This window comes from Danio aesculapii, chromosome 23 (assembly GCF_903798145.1).
Source record: "Danio aesculapii chromosome 23, fDanAes4.1, whole genome shotgun sequence".
In the NCBI taxonomy this organism is placed as follows: domain Eukaryota; kingdom Metazoa; phylum Chordata; class Actinopteri; order Cypriniformes; family Danionidae; genus Danio; species Danio aesculapii.
Genome location: NC_079457.1, coordinates 16,719,526 through 16,733,594, shown reverse-complemented (window position 1 = coordinate 16,733,594; position 14,069 = coordinate 16,719,526). Strand labels below are relative to the sequence as shown.

General features: G+C 34.6%; 1 protein-coding gene across 10 annotated transcripts in view; it reads right to left on the bottom strand.

The window, feature by feature from the left end:
- Positions 1–14,069, bottom strand: part of eya4 (EYA transcriptional coactivator and phosphatase 4) — a 69,475-nt gene that overhangs the window by 37,439 nt on the left and 17,967 nt on the right. For all 10 annotated transcript variants that reach the window (XM_056449021.1, XM_056449020.1, XM_056449022.1 and 7 more), the window contains exons 3-4: positions 6,043–6,092; positions 1,504–1,622 (exon numbers count right to left, since the gene is read on the bottom strand). In XM_056449021.1, the coding sequence (XP_056304996.1) occupies positions 1,504–1,622; positions 6,043–6,092 (169 nt within the window). The remainder of the gene's footprint in view (positions 1–1,503; positions 1,623–6,042; positions 6,093–14,069) is intronic.

The following is a 14,069-nucleotide window of genomic DNA, read 5'->3' as shown; positions in this document are numbered from 1 at the left end:
AAGTGAAACTTTTGTCTAAGGAAAGTCAGACCTTACTGTCTTAATTAAATAAGTAGAAATCAAGGCATGACCCTATTATTTTTGGGTAAAATAAGCGTAATCTAGAGGCTTTTCCCATTCATATAAGCTACTTCTGATACCAAATGATCAACTAGAAGTCAAATTATTATTTGTTGTTCCTAGGATAGGCAACAAGACTTTCGTCAGGTAGTGTATAGTCTCAAAAACATTTGCCAACAGAACTCCTATAATTCCTGGTGTCCTTATATTAAGAAATACGTTCATACAAATCATAGAAGGTTTCCAAAACCATATTTTGCCAAGCTGAGCTTATGACAGTTCTGTCAAAGGCACATTTGCAAAAAAAGAACCATCTCAATTCGAAAAAATGGAATCAATGTGTGTGTTTGTGCGGGAGAGAGCGAAAGTCCTCTAAAGTAAGATGAACGAGGCTTCACTGGCAGTGGGATTCATGTCAGGATATGTGTGTGAGTGTGTGTGTGTGTGTGTGTGTGTTTGTGTCGTGGTGTGTCTGTGTGTGTGGGTGGTTGTGTGGGCGGCTTGCATGTTTGTGTGTGTGTGTGTGTGTGTGTGTGGAGGGATTCAGTCTAGGCTGTGAGCTGATGAGGTAGACAGAGGAGAATGTTGAATATGTCGTTGTTTTGGCAGAAGCACAATCCCTGTGCGTGTGTGTATGAATGTGTGTATGTATGTGTGTGTGTCAAGCTGTTAAAATCATTAGCTGAGCTCTAATCTAAATGATTTACTGAGTTCTGCTCTTTTTAGTCTCTTGCTCTTTTGCTATTGTTTTATTCAGGCTGCATGTCAAAAACAGATGAGCTCACACTCTCTCTCTCTCTCTCTCTCTCTCTCTCTCTCTCTCTCTCTACAGGGTCCCCAAACTTTACTACCTCTCTTGTGCGTCTCCCAGTCATAACCATACATCAAACACTCGCTCGCCAGGGTGTTGAGAGTCTATTTAGCCTTGTGTATGTTTGCCTAACGTTCTCTCTTAAAACGTTTGTTCAGCGTTTTCCTCAAGGAGAGAAAAGCGAGCGAGCGTGTGTTGACATCAGAGAGAAAATGAGAGTTTAAACGCAGGAAATAGTTTTCTGTGCACCAGGCTCTTGCTGAAACACGCATGGAGAAGTGCTGGGAAACCTTTCAGCACAAAGTTACTTTTTTACACGCAGGCACTTTTCAGGCCTGTCCACAGGGATTGAACATATGAGCTCAGATCATCTTGACCCTAATCCAGCAAACCTGAACAGCACCAAAACCCCCATGAACAAGAAAGACTTTATCCTTGCAGTCCAGACATTACACACCAGGACTGACCCCTGCTTTCAATTATAGTAAAAACTGCACTATAATGAAAACAGAGTGAATGGAAATACAGCTGATTTCCTGAAAGAGCCTGTTTATCAGCTAATATTTCACTCACTCATGTACACTTCTTTCTTTCTTTTGGTTTGATTTGATTTGATTTGTTGTTTTTCTTACCTCCAGTTCCATTGGTCGTGATGTTGTTGCTGAGGATGGTTTTGTCCAGTTTGGAAGTGCCGTCACTGCCACTGTTAACAGAGTGCTGGACATCTGTAAGTTCCTGCATCTCCAAAGCCCTGCAACATAAAGGTATATATATGTAAGTTTGAAGTAGATATTTTTTGAAAGAAACAGTAAGACTTTGTCACGATAGCTGCATGTTTGACCAAAAATACAGTAAAACTTTAATGCTGTGAAATATCAAATTTAGATGTGTGAACCTACACTGGTCTCACGGTTTGGTTACGATTATCATGCCATCGATTTGGTTCAATTCGATATCTCGGTGTATCACAGTGCATTAACGGTGCTGTCAACAATTTAATATTTGACTTCACAGCACAGCAATTCTTGTATTCAAATATATAAATATATTTATATTTATATATTAATTGTAATACAATTTTGGGTCACACTTTATTTTGATGGTCCGTTAGTTCAATTTAAGTTGCATTATATCTACACTAGTGGGCTTCAGCGATCCCGCAGGTGGGCCATGAGAAAGCTTAAAATGAACTCTCAATATTATACTAGAATTTTTGCATTTCATTATTAATATGCTATATGAAAATGATCAAAGTAATGCACTTTCTCCTGTTCTCTGATTGATTACTTAAAACTTGGTGCAAAAACAGCCTCATGGTCGCGTCTGCAGCTACACGCAAGTCTGTTCATTCACAAACCATGTGTCAAGTGAAAGTCTCTCTTTGTATATTTATTGTGTGAACTATTCAATCCGCATTGTTGTGCAAATTAATGTCCTGTGAGTGTTTTATAACAGACGTGCACCCATACAGGAGGATCTAGCGAGGCTCAATGCTGTTTCTGCCATAGAATGAAAAATAAACTTGCATACGCGCTTCAGACGCGCTCTGGCGAAGCTGTTCAGCAATCTCCCAATAATAGCTGCGAACTCAACCGCCATCACGCCATCAGATGGACACATTTCAACAGATTTAGGGTGTTTTCCTGTATTTTACAATTGTCTGTATACTTACTGATGTCCATGTAAGCGTCCATGTCATTGAGTTATGTATGAATTAAATTAGTTCAAATATCTGATTCATTCAGTAACAAATGTAAGCCTGTCCAAATGTGCACATCTGCAGCCCTGGCCACTGTGTGAACACAACAGGAAGTGCTCAAAATTGTCCCAGGTCTTAAAAAGTGCAGTGCCCTTAACATACATTAAATCCACACTAGGTTAGGCATATACCATTATTAATCTTGTTCAGGAGCTCGTGACAGTGAAAACATTCCACTGTAGTTTTAATTAAATAGACATTACACATAATTTGGTAGTAAAACAAAGCGCTGAACATTTTATTATGGTTATGCCGAGGCCTTATTGCTAATATTGTCATTAGGAAAACTGAATAAACAGGGCAAAACTGTTTTATATACACACTTAGAAATAAAGGTACAAAATCTGTCACAGGGGTGATACCTTTTCAAATGGGAACACCTTCGTACCGTACAAGTTAAAATTAATATCTTTAAGGAGCATTTTTGTACTTTTAAGGTTTACTTTTGTACCTTTAAGGTACTGTAAAGTACACAGGTGTACTTTTCAGGTATTAATCTGTACCTTTAAGGACCTTTTAGGAACAAAAATGAACATTTTGAAAAGGTATGGCCCCAGTGACAGATTTTATCCCATTTTTTCTGACAGTGTATTAAACTTTTGTATATAATAAATATCACATTTGCACCTGGGGTAATTACTCTCTGCTTATATGATAGAACTCATTTCAAGATATTAATATGAAACAACAACTCATCCAGGAGAATTACTCATCAATATCTATATAATTCTAAGGGCATGTAAGTTAATTACTTGAGTCTACAGTATTATATGTCCTTCAGAAGTCAGTCTAATATGCTGATGTCTTTACTGTCACTTTTGATTAATTTAATGTCGCTTTGCTAAAATTAAAAATATCTTAGTGACCCTAAAATGACCGCAACACACACCAAGCAGAAAATGTGAGCAAAAAACTTGCTTAGGCATTATAAGAATGATAATATGACCCTCGCTCAAATGTCAAACCATCTGCCAAAGAAACCATCTGTCCTGACTTGTGCATCTTCTAAAAGGATTTACCTCTGAAAACTGGAAAGCAATTTATCTAGGTCATGTTTATCTGCAATCTAGCTTTTTTCCTTTCAGAATTCCATGTAGTGACACATATATTCATAATTTTTTTAACATTAAGTCACCCGCATGAATATGAATAGGTTATTACATGTGCAGAGTAACTACCTGCATTGCTTAATAATAGTATGAATAATAAAAAAACATTGCAAACAATTACATGACCCATAAGAAACACTTTTGGCATTTTGTGCATATTGTTTATATGGTATAATGTTATAGTAAGAAGTTAAAATACAATGCTCAGTATAAATGAGTACACCCTCTTTTGAAAATGAATATTTTTAGCCATTTCTCAGTGAACATACCCAATATTATTTTGGCACGTTTAACCAAAACAGTTTAATCAAACAGTTACCAACATTAAAATAAGTTTGGTCACCTAACATCTTTAGGTATAGAAAGATAATGCATTTAAATTCAAATGAGTGATTGCAAAAACAATTTACAAACTACACAATTTCAACTAAATTTGATATTTTCTACGTTTCTTTAGATTTTTTTTTTAATTAATATTTTACTATAACATATTAATTGGATGTACTAAATTTTGTACTTGTTTCCCAATACTGGGTTGCACCTGGAAATCTGCTGTGTAAAACATATGTTGGAATAGTTGGTGGTTCGTTCCGCTATGGCGACCTCTGAAATAGAGACTAAGACGAAGGAAAATGAATGAATGAATTAATTTTTGTAAATCATCCTATAGAGAATGTGTATTTAAAAGAGAGATCTGTGAGGGGTGTGCTTATGCTGAGCCCTGTGTGTTCTATCAGTGTAATTTACAATAATGGAAAATATTCCAGTCTTTTTTCCAACATGACTTTACGTTGTATCCGCTTGTTAAGTCATGACTTATGAAATACTGTTTCCGAGTCCAAGCCACTACTCATTTGAATTGAGAAAATATTTGTTATTCGTGACCACTTTTTAATCATATCAGACATTAATTGTGTGAATTTTATATAAAATCTTGGTGTAGACAACAGTCTCTGGACTTGCTGCATTACAGACACCAATATTTTAGCAATTTACAAAAAATGTATCACTTTCTGGCCATCAGATATTATGAATGGAGATATATATTGCGATTGTGATTTTCAAAAGCCTTGTACTTGTACATGTGTAATGACAATAAAGTTGAATCTAATCTAATCAAAAGTATTACATCGCTCTGTAAACACTTTTGTTGAGTCTCTCCATACAGTCAAATATGTTTCAATAGTTTAGCACTTTCTCCTTGTGTCATTTCACTGTTATTACACACAGTTTGATAGAGTGATTGGACCCATTTCATGTGACGCCACACTTAACAAGCGGATACAATGTCTACATGGGTTAGAAAAGCAGGCATTTTTGTAATTAAGTTTTATGAAATGATTCAAACTATTGATAACACTTTAGTTTAGGTCACAATTCACGGCATTAACCAACCATTAACTAACAAAACCAGCTTAATAAACTACTAATTATCTGCGTATTAGCTGATAGTAAGGTAGAAGTTGGCTTTAGGTTTTGGATAGGATTAGGAATGCAGGACAAGATCATACTTAATAGATACTAATGAACAGTTAATATCTTGATAATAGGCAGGTAATAAGAGAGTATAAGACCTAGTTTATGAATTGTGACTAAAACTAAAATGTTACCAAACCATTTTTAAACAATTCAGTTTTAAATCAGTTTGTTTTTGCTAACATTGTTTAAGACTACTAGTTAACATGTCAAAAAACATGTATTACATTATCAAACTCAAAAGATATCTCAGCTGTATTTTATTTATTTATTTTACTAACATAAATAAATATTGATAAATGCTTTTTTATCATTATCAATGCATTAACTAACCTTTTGTGCCACTTTAAGTGTTACTAGTTTGACAAAATACTATTCTTTACATATTAATATTCCATATATCATCCATCCGATGTCATGCGTAATTATTCTACAATGAAAATCTAATAATTCTGCAATGGAAAGTTTAGTAGATGCATAAATCCAAAAGACAGAGGTTTAAAACAATATAACAGCAATCAGAGATAGAAACAGAGCAGCTCCTCTTTCTCTGTTTATGGCCTAAACATCTGCACGAAATTTCTGAAGGCTTCCCAAAGTACACACACACAGTAAGACAGTCATGTTTTATCCAGGTGAAGCTGTCTGCTTTACATCCACACTCGCACACAATGACTTAAACATCCCTCTCTCTTCATCTCCCCCTCTGTCTTTATGTGTACAAAACCACTGGCTCCCATAGTCCACGGTCACTGGCACTCATAAATAACAACTAAATGGATTTCAGGGGAGTGTATGAGTTTGTGAATGTGTATTACTTGCGTTACCTGTTGTCTACTGGGTCTGGAGCATGAGAATCAGTGGTGGATTTCTTCACCTGTGGAAAAAAAAAAAGAGGATTCACTGCATGAAGACATCTGTAATGTGATGGACACTGACAAAGGAAGTGCGAATCCAAATGCAGGATTTATTACTAGAATGGTCAGGCAAGCAATGGTCAAGACAGGAACAGACAGATGTATACGGGCAATCCAGAATCGTGGTCAATAAACAGGCAGATGGTCAACAGGCAGGCAGCAGACAATGGAAACAAACAAAGCGAGGGTCAAAACACGGCAAAAGCAAGACAAGGGAAACGCATTGTAATATACACAATAACAGTTAACAAGACTCAGCAAAGAGGTGTGCATGTGTGCTGTGTATATAGTCCATGTAATCCGTTCATATGCAGCTCCCAACTTTGTGAAATCAATGAAATGAGGAACATGTGCGTGAGCGGTGCATGACTGGAACTTGTAGTCCATATACTGGCAGATTTGTAGTTCTTTAGTGAACTGCTTGTTTACTAGCCATCTGCAGCTGCTAGATCGCTGGTGATCATAACAACAACGTGTTTTCATACTGGAGAGATTAATCTGCCTAAATGTGATGCAATCTGACTAAATACGATGACATCACAGTTTACGATTTTTAAAGCTACTGCTGCCATTTGAGTATGATTACTTGCAGATGCTATAAACTGACTGAGGTGAGTATCTCTATAAGAGAAAAAGCAGTAGTGTAGTAGCATTGTGTATATATCTCACTGATTCATTACAAGTGGACAAAACGGCACAAAATGTCAAACAAAATTAAACATTTACTGAGAACACTTTACTTGAACGGGGTGTTCGTAAGACTGTTATGATGTGACGTCATGATAATGAATGAGATTTTATGCATGCTTATGACAACTGTCACTAGTCACATTTGCTCAGTTATCTTTGTTATGACAACTTGATATAAACCAATATAACATAACCTGTCTGTAATAACAACTTGACATTACCAAGAAAACAAAACTTGTCATAAATCTGTTATAAACATGACTTTCATTTGGCCATTATAATTTATATCTTTTTTGTTAATGCAACAAACTGAATCTGTCATTCTCAGTAAAAGTGTCATTACTCTGTCAGAACATTATAACGACCAGGGTTTGACATTACTTTTTTGTGTCACCAGCCACTGTGGCTAGTAGTTTTCCAATGTTACTAGCCACTCGCCATTTTCACCAGTGACAATTTTGTTGTTGGGAAATATATTTTATATGCATAAATTTGACTTTGGCATGCTAAAATTACTATTACTATTCATTTTCCTTCAGCTTAGTCCCTTTATTAATCAGGGGTCGCCACAGCGAAATGAACCACCAACTTATCCAGCATATGCCCTTCCAGCTGCAACCCAGTACTGGGAAACACCCATACACTCTTGCATTCACACACATATACTACGGCCAATTTAGCCTACCCAATTCACCTATAGCGCATGTCTTTGGACTGTGGGGGAAACCGGGGCACCCGGAGGAAACTCACGCCAACACGAGGAGAACATGCAAACTCCACACAGAAACGCCAGCTGACCCAGCCGGGTCTCGAACCAGCAAACTTCTTGCTTCAGCGCTGAAGTAAATGCTGTTTTTTTGAACAAAAAATATTTTTTGTGGCCTTGTTCAAACTGCTTATTTAAAATGAGCTAAAACAACACAATTCTTGAGGTTTCATTGGGACAACTTAATTGTTTTATGTTCAACCAACTTCAGTTTGTAAAAACTAATAAGTTGACTTAATTTCTGCATGTTGTCCCAACACAAATTGATTATGTGGAACCCAGCATTTTTTACAGTGTGGAATAATCTTAAGAAAAACATTTATACAAAGTTTACACAAATATAAAATAATAATAATAATATATAATTATAATAAAATAATAATAACAACAGATATTACTTGAGAACCGAATCAACAAATTAGGATGATTTCTAAAGGATCATGTAACTCTGAAGACAAAGGTAATAACATTTTGATGAAAATTCAGCTTTGACAGCACAGGAATTATATGCAATTACATGAAGTCTTTGAACATGGTTAGACTGAATTACTGAAACATACTTAGTAAATGCTCAAGATTTCAAAAACATTCAAGCAATTCAAAAATACCTTTCTAACCCCACACTTTTAAATGATAGTGTAAATATGTGGAAGGAATACTGAGATGAAGTGAACACATAAATAAATTAATAAATCAATTTCTCGGTTTATTAAACTATGTGAATGTACCATAATCGACAGCATACTCTAACTCTTCAGTAACATAGCAGGAAAAAGAAAGAAAGAAAGATCTCTCTATTTGACTCTCTCCTACACACACATAAAATACATTCTTTCCCATTCTGGCAGTTTATCTTGGTTCTTACTCCCTGTCACACTCAATATTACTCAGTACTGAGATAATAAAACCATGACTGCAACTTCACTCTTTCAGTTTGTCCTTGTGACCAATGCAGCTCAGTCTTTCTTTCCTTATTTCTTGCTTCCAAGGTCACCACCCAAATATGAAATATTCACAGCTTGAAGGGATAGTTCACCCAAAAACACCATCACATACTCAATCTTGACATGTTCTAAACCAGTTTGGATTTCATTGTTCTGTTGAACAAAAAAGAAGAGATTTTGAAGAATGTTGGAAACCTGTAACCATTGATTTTCATAGTGTTTGTTCAGACTATGGAACGAATGGTTACAGGTTTCCAACATTCTTCAAAATATCTTCTTTTGCATTCAACAGAAATAAAAATACTCAAATTGCTTTGTAACAAGTCAAGGGTGAGAAAAATGATGGCAAAAATAGCATTTTTTAATGAACTACCCCTTGAAATTAATTAGCTTTTTTGCATTTTACATATGTATACTGTAAAAGAAAAAAATGATCAAAGTGTGCCACAAGTCTATAAACTTCTCACAATCGGTTTACATGGTTCGGCCCTCCCAAACTGCTCACAGTCATCTGGCTCTTAATTGAAAACACACACGCAGACCTGTGTGCACATATGCATGTATGCATGTGTGTGTCAGATGTAGTGTGTGGTTTTGTGGAGAATGTTTGCAGTGTGGAAAGAGCAACTCGTACATGCACTGAAAAAGTTTAGGCTTGGCAGGAGTTTTAAACATGTTTTTGAAAGTCTCTTATGCTCACCCAGAATGCATTTGTCTGATAAACAAAAAATACAGTAAAAACAGTAACATTGTCAAATATTTTTACCGTTCAAAATGATTATTTTAATATGCTGGAAAAGTTTTACAAACTTCCAAAACAGCTTCAAAAAGTATCTACGTTTTACAAATTTAGTTTAAAGATTGATGATAAAAACTTAAGACATATTAGTAATGTTATACAATTGAATTATGAGACCCCCCCCCCCCCTGAATTTTAAATATTAAAATAAAATTTTAAATATTTCCCAAATGATGTCTAACAGAACAAGGACATTTTCACAGTATGTCTGATAATATTTTTTTCTTCTGGAGAAAGTCTTATTTGTTTTATTTCAGCTAGAATAAAAGCAGTTTTTTTTTTTTTTTTAAGGTCAAAATTATTAGCCCTTTTAAGCTATATGTATATTTTTTGTCTACAGAACAAACCATCGTTATACAATAACTTGCCTAATTACCCTAACCTGCCTAGTTAACCTAATTAACCTAGTTAAACCTTTAAATGTCACTTTGCTGTATAGAAGTGTCTTGAAAAATATTCAATTCAATTCACCTTTATTTGTATAGTGCTTATACAAAGTAGATTGTGTCAAAGCAGCTTCACATAAAAAGGCATAGTAAATTGGAACAGTGTAGTTCAGTTTGTAGCGTTTAAGTTCAGTTTAGCTCAGTTCAGTGTGGTTTAAAATCACCACTGAGAAAGTATCTAGTCAAATATTATTTACTGTCATCATGGGAAAGGTAAAAGAAATCAGTTATTAGAAATGAGTTATTAAAACTATTATGTGTAGAAATGTGCTGAAAAAAATCTGCTCTTTGTTAAACAGAAATTGGGGAAAAAAATAAACAGGGGGGCTAATAATTCAGGGGGTTTAATAATTCTGACTTCAACTGTAGATAAAGATACCCGTAAAATAATTATTTTCTTTACTGAAAAATATATAACAAAACATGAGGTTAATTTATACAGTATAAGATACTTTATAGGTATTAATACACTCCAGTTCGACTTTTTAGAATGGGATGTTTGGACGATAATAAAGGCTGGAAATGTTAACAAGAGATGACACATACTTCCATGCTTTATGGCAGTGTACAAAGATTCAACCCTATTGGGAATCTGTGTCGAGACAATAAGTAGATGCCTGGGATTTAATATGATAACACTTTAGTTAAGCCACAATTCATCCTATTAACTACTGGCTAATTAACTACCTATTATTAAGATATTAACTGTTCATTAGATGTAATAAAGTATGATCTTATTCTGCACCCCTAATCCTACCCAAAACCTAAACCCAACTTCTATCTTATTAACTATTAACAAACAACTAATTAGTAGTTTATTAAAACCCAACAGTCAACTTTATCAAATGAAATGAGTGTAGTTAACTCAATTGACTGAAAGTTATTTCTACACATTTGAAAAGAGTTTTGAACTCAGTGTTGAAGGTAATGAGTTAATTAAATACCTCATTACTTCAACTTAAATGGAGTAAGTTCATGGTACTCATATAGATTTTTAACTCAAATGGTTTGTAGCAATCGGTTTCCTCAAATGGTTTGAGTTGCCTTAACTTATTGGGTTTTACAGTACTCAGTAAGTTTAAGTCCTCTTCATTTATTGGCTTTTACTGTGCTCAAATTGCTTCATTTACTGAAATGGATTAAGTGCACAGTACTCATTAGGATTAGCTTTTGAACTTAAATAGTTTGTTGCAATCGGTTTCCTCAAACAATTTGAGTTACCTTAACTTTTTGGGTTTTACAGTGTAGTGTTAAGTAATGGTTTGTTAATACAGTGAATTGTGACCTAAACTAAAGTGTTACCGTTCTCCCTTATAACTGTTGGTATAACTACAGCAACAAGTATAATACTGAGACTTTAGAAAGACATTCAATGGCCTATACTTAAATAATGGAAGGTAAGATTGAGAATGTGTCATATGAAAAAAATGTTAGATAAAATGAATGGTGATCATAAGAAAGTAGATATATGGGAGAATTTCATTTCTTCACTTAAACTATGAATGTGTCTACCCTGTTGTGCTCTCTAGTATTATCTTCATGCATTTGTTGCTGTTTTCCCTAATCATTTTTTGGTAACACTTTAGTTCAGGTCACAATTCACGGTAATAACAAACAGTTAACTAACACTACTAGCTTAATAAACTACTAGTTAACCGTTTCTTAATAATTATTAAAGTAATAGTTGGGTTTAGGATTAGGGATGTAGAATTAGAACATACTTTATAACTACTAATGAAGAGTTAATATCTTGATAATAGGCAGGTAATAAGCCAGTAATAGCATGAATTGTGACTTGAACTAAAGTGTTACCATTTATTTTCTCTAAATTTGTTAGCAATTTTCTAAATTGTGAAGAATTTGTATGTATTTTGTATTTTTGTATGGTACTGTATGTTATATTAAGAAGAAACCAATAAAAACTCCATTTTCAAAGTGATCATTTTATTTCGAAATACATTTTATTCGTACCGAATTGTCAGCATCATTACTTGAGTTGCAAGATCCTTCAGAAAACTGTCTCATATGCTCATTTGGCGATAACAAAACATTTATTATTATAATTACCAATGTTGAAAGCAGTTGTGTTACCTATTTATTTAAAATGAAAACGCAAGAAATAAAGCAAACAAAATTCTTACTGACCACAAACTTGCTATGATAAACAATCAGACAGATGTCCTTGAGGCATGAAAGCTCCTCTCTCAGAAAAGTTCCTGTGGTTTAAACTCATCTCTCTAGTTCTGGTGTTTTATTTGTGCTGAGTACAGACACACCCAATATGGTCTCCTCAAATTAGCCTGACACATTCAGGGACAGCAGGTGACTGGTTTGAACGTACAGAGCTCTAAGCCTACTGTAAATCTCTCTGTGACTGTAACTGCTTTCTTGTCCAGCAGCATCTGTGCTCTTAGAGCAGTTAAATGAGAGCGGATCCCAGCTGGATCCGGCTCCCAGAGAGGCCTGCTGGTCAACACTGATCTGAGACTCTTTAACTGCTTGCCGTTTATAGATTTATGAAGTGATATTGGTAATTCTCTGGCACAAGCAGTTCCAAAAGCAACTAGCAAAGATCAACTTGCTGGGGGAAAAATACTTTAAATCCTCATGAAATCAAAATGGACACTATTTACCTTATTAGCTCATACTGCTGTTCTTAAAGGGATAGTTCACAAAAAAATGAAAATTCTGTCATCATTCACTTGTTAGAAACAGATTTGAGTTTCTTCCTTCTGTTGAACACAATAGTAGATGTTTTGAACAGAGCTGGAAACCTGTAACCATTTACTTCCATAATATTTGTTTTTTCTACTATGTATGTCAATGGTTTCTTCAAAATATCTGCTTTTGTGTTGACCAGAAGGAAGAAACTCAAAGATCTGGAATCATTTCAGGGTGAGTAAATAGTGAGTACATTTTAATCTCTGGAACTATCATTTAAAGTGAAAAATTACTGCACACACAAACACACACAACCTAGCTTAAAGAAATCAATAAATAATTTGATTAATTCAATTTAAAAATAACACTTGCACATTTTAATATTGCATCAGATTGCCCATTGATTATGATATGCTTTTGCTATGGCACTGTTCCTGCAGCTGTATGTAATTTCACAAAGTTTATTCACATAAGGTGATATTTCTGTATTAATAATGGTTAATAAAGAAATAAACTGTGCAAATATATATGAAAAGGACGACAACACCAAAAGTTTCAAATGTATTTGTTGCCTGTTCATATATATATATATATATATATATTCGCTTACTTTTGGTTTGTCTGAGATTGAGGTGCATGATTTTGTTAAATTATTTAATAAAGAAACTGACATTGCTGCTTATACTTTGTGCACTGTTCAAATGTACTCCCCTTTTTTTATGTTAGGGATGAAAACATCCACTGTAAAAATGCATCAGATAAAAAAAATTTGCAATATTTTTTGCATAAATCTGTTAATCAACATTAAATGTGGCAAATTCATAAATGATGTCACTGATTTGGTGTAAACAAACACACAAAATGACGTATTTTCAATATAAATAGTAAAAATTAATTTTTATAATTATAATAAATATATATACATTATAATTCTGACTTGAATGTTAATGCGCAAAGAAATTTATTACATTTTGATCATAGCATTGTATTGAGCTTGTTAAAGTCTCTCAGCATGGCCAGGCCAAATGTGTCAAAGTTACGTCTAAAATACACCATCATTACCAGGCAGGGAGAAATATATATATATTATATATAAATTATTATAAACCCTTATAAGCAGCTGTTACACAATTTAATGCTTCTTTGACAGTCAATCTGCAACTAATTTACACAACTAACAACATAACTTAAGAATGGGTTAAATAGAACTGAAAGTAGTACAAAGTTATTGATGGCTGAGAAGGCAGAAAAATGATTTAATGAACACGTATAGGCGTTTCTATATGTAGATTCCAGGCCTGCTTACAAACACTGAGGCTTCACACACACACACACATACAGAGAGAGAGAGAGAGAGAGAGAGAGAGAGAGAGAGAGAGAGAGAGAGAGAGAGAGAGAGAGAGAGAGAGAGAGAGAGAGAGAGAGAGAACAGTCCCTCTTTTCTTGTTCTTTTTGTGCTTTCAGTATTATGGTTATCAGTGCTGTAACTTTATACTCTTCCTTTCATGTAAAATACATTGTTACCTGTGCCCCCCCCCCTCCCCCCCCCCCCCCCCTCCAACACACACACACACACATACACACATTTCAGCATATGCCCCTGGGAGGTGTAAGATTATCTGATGTGTCCC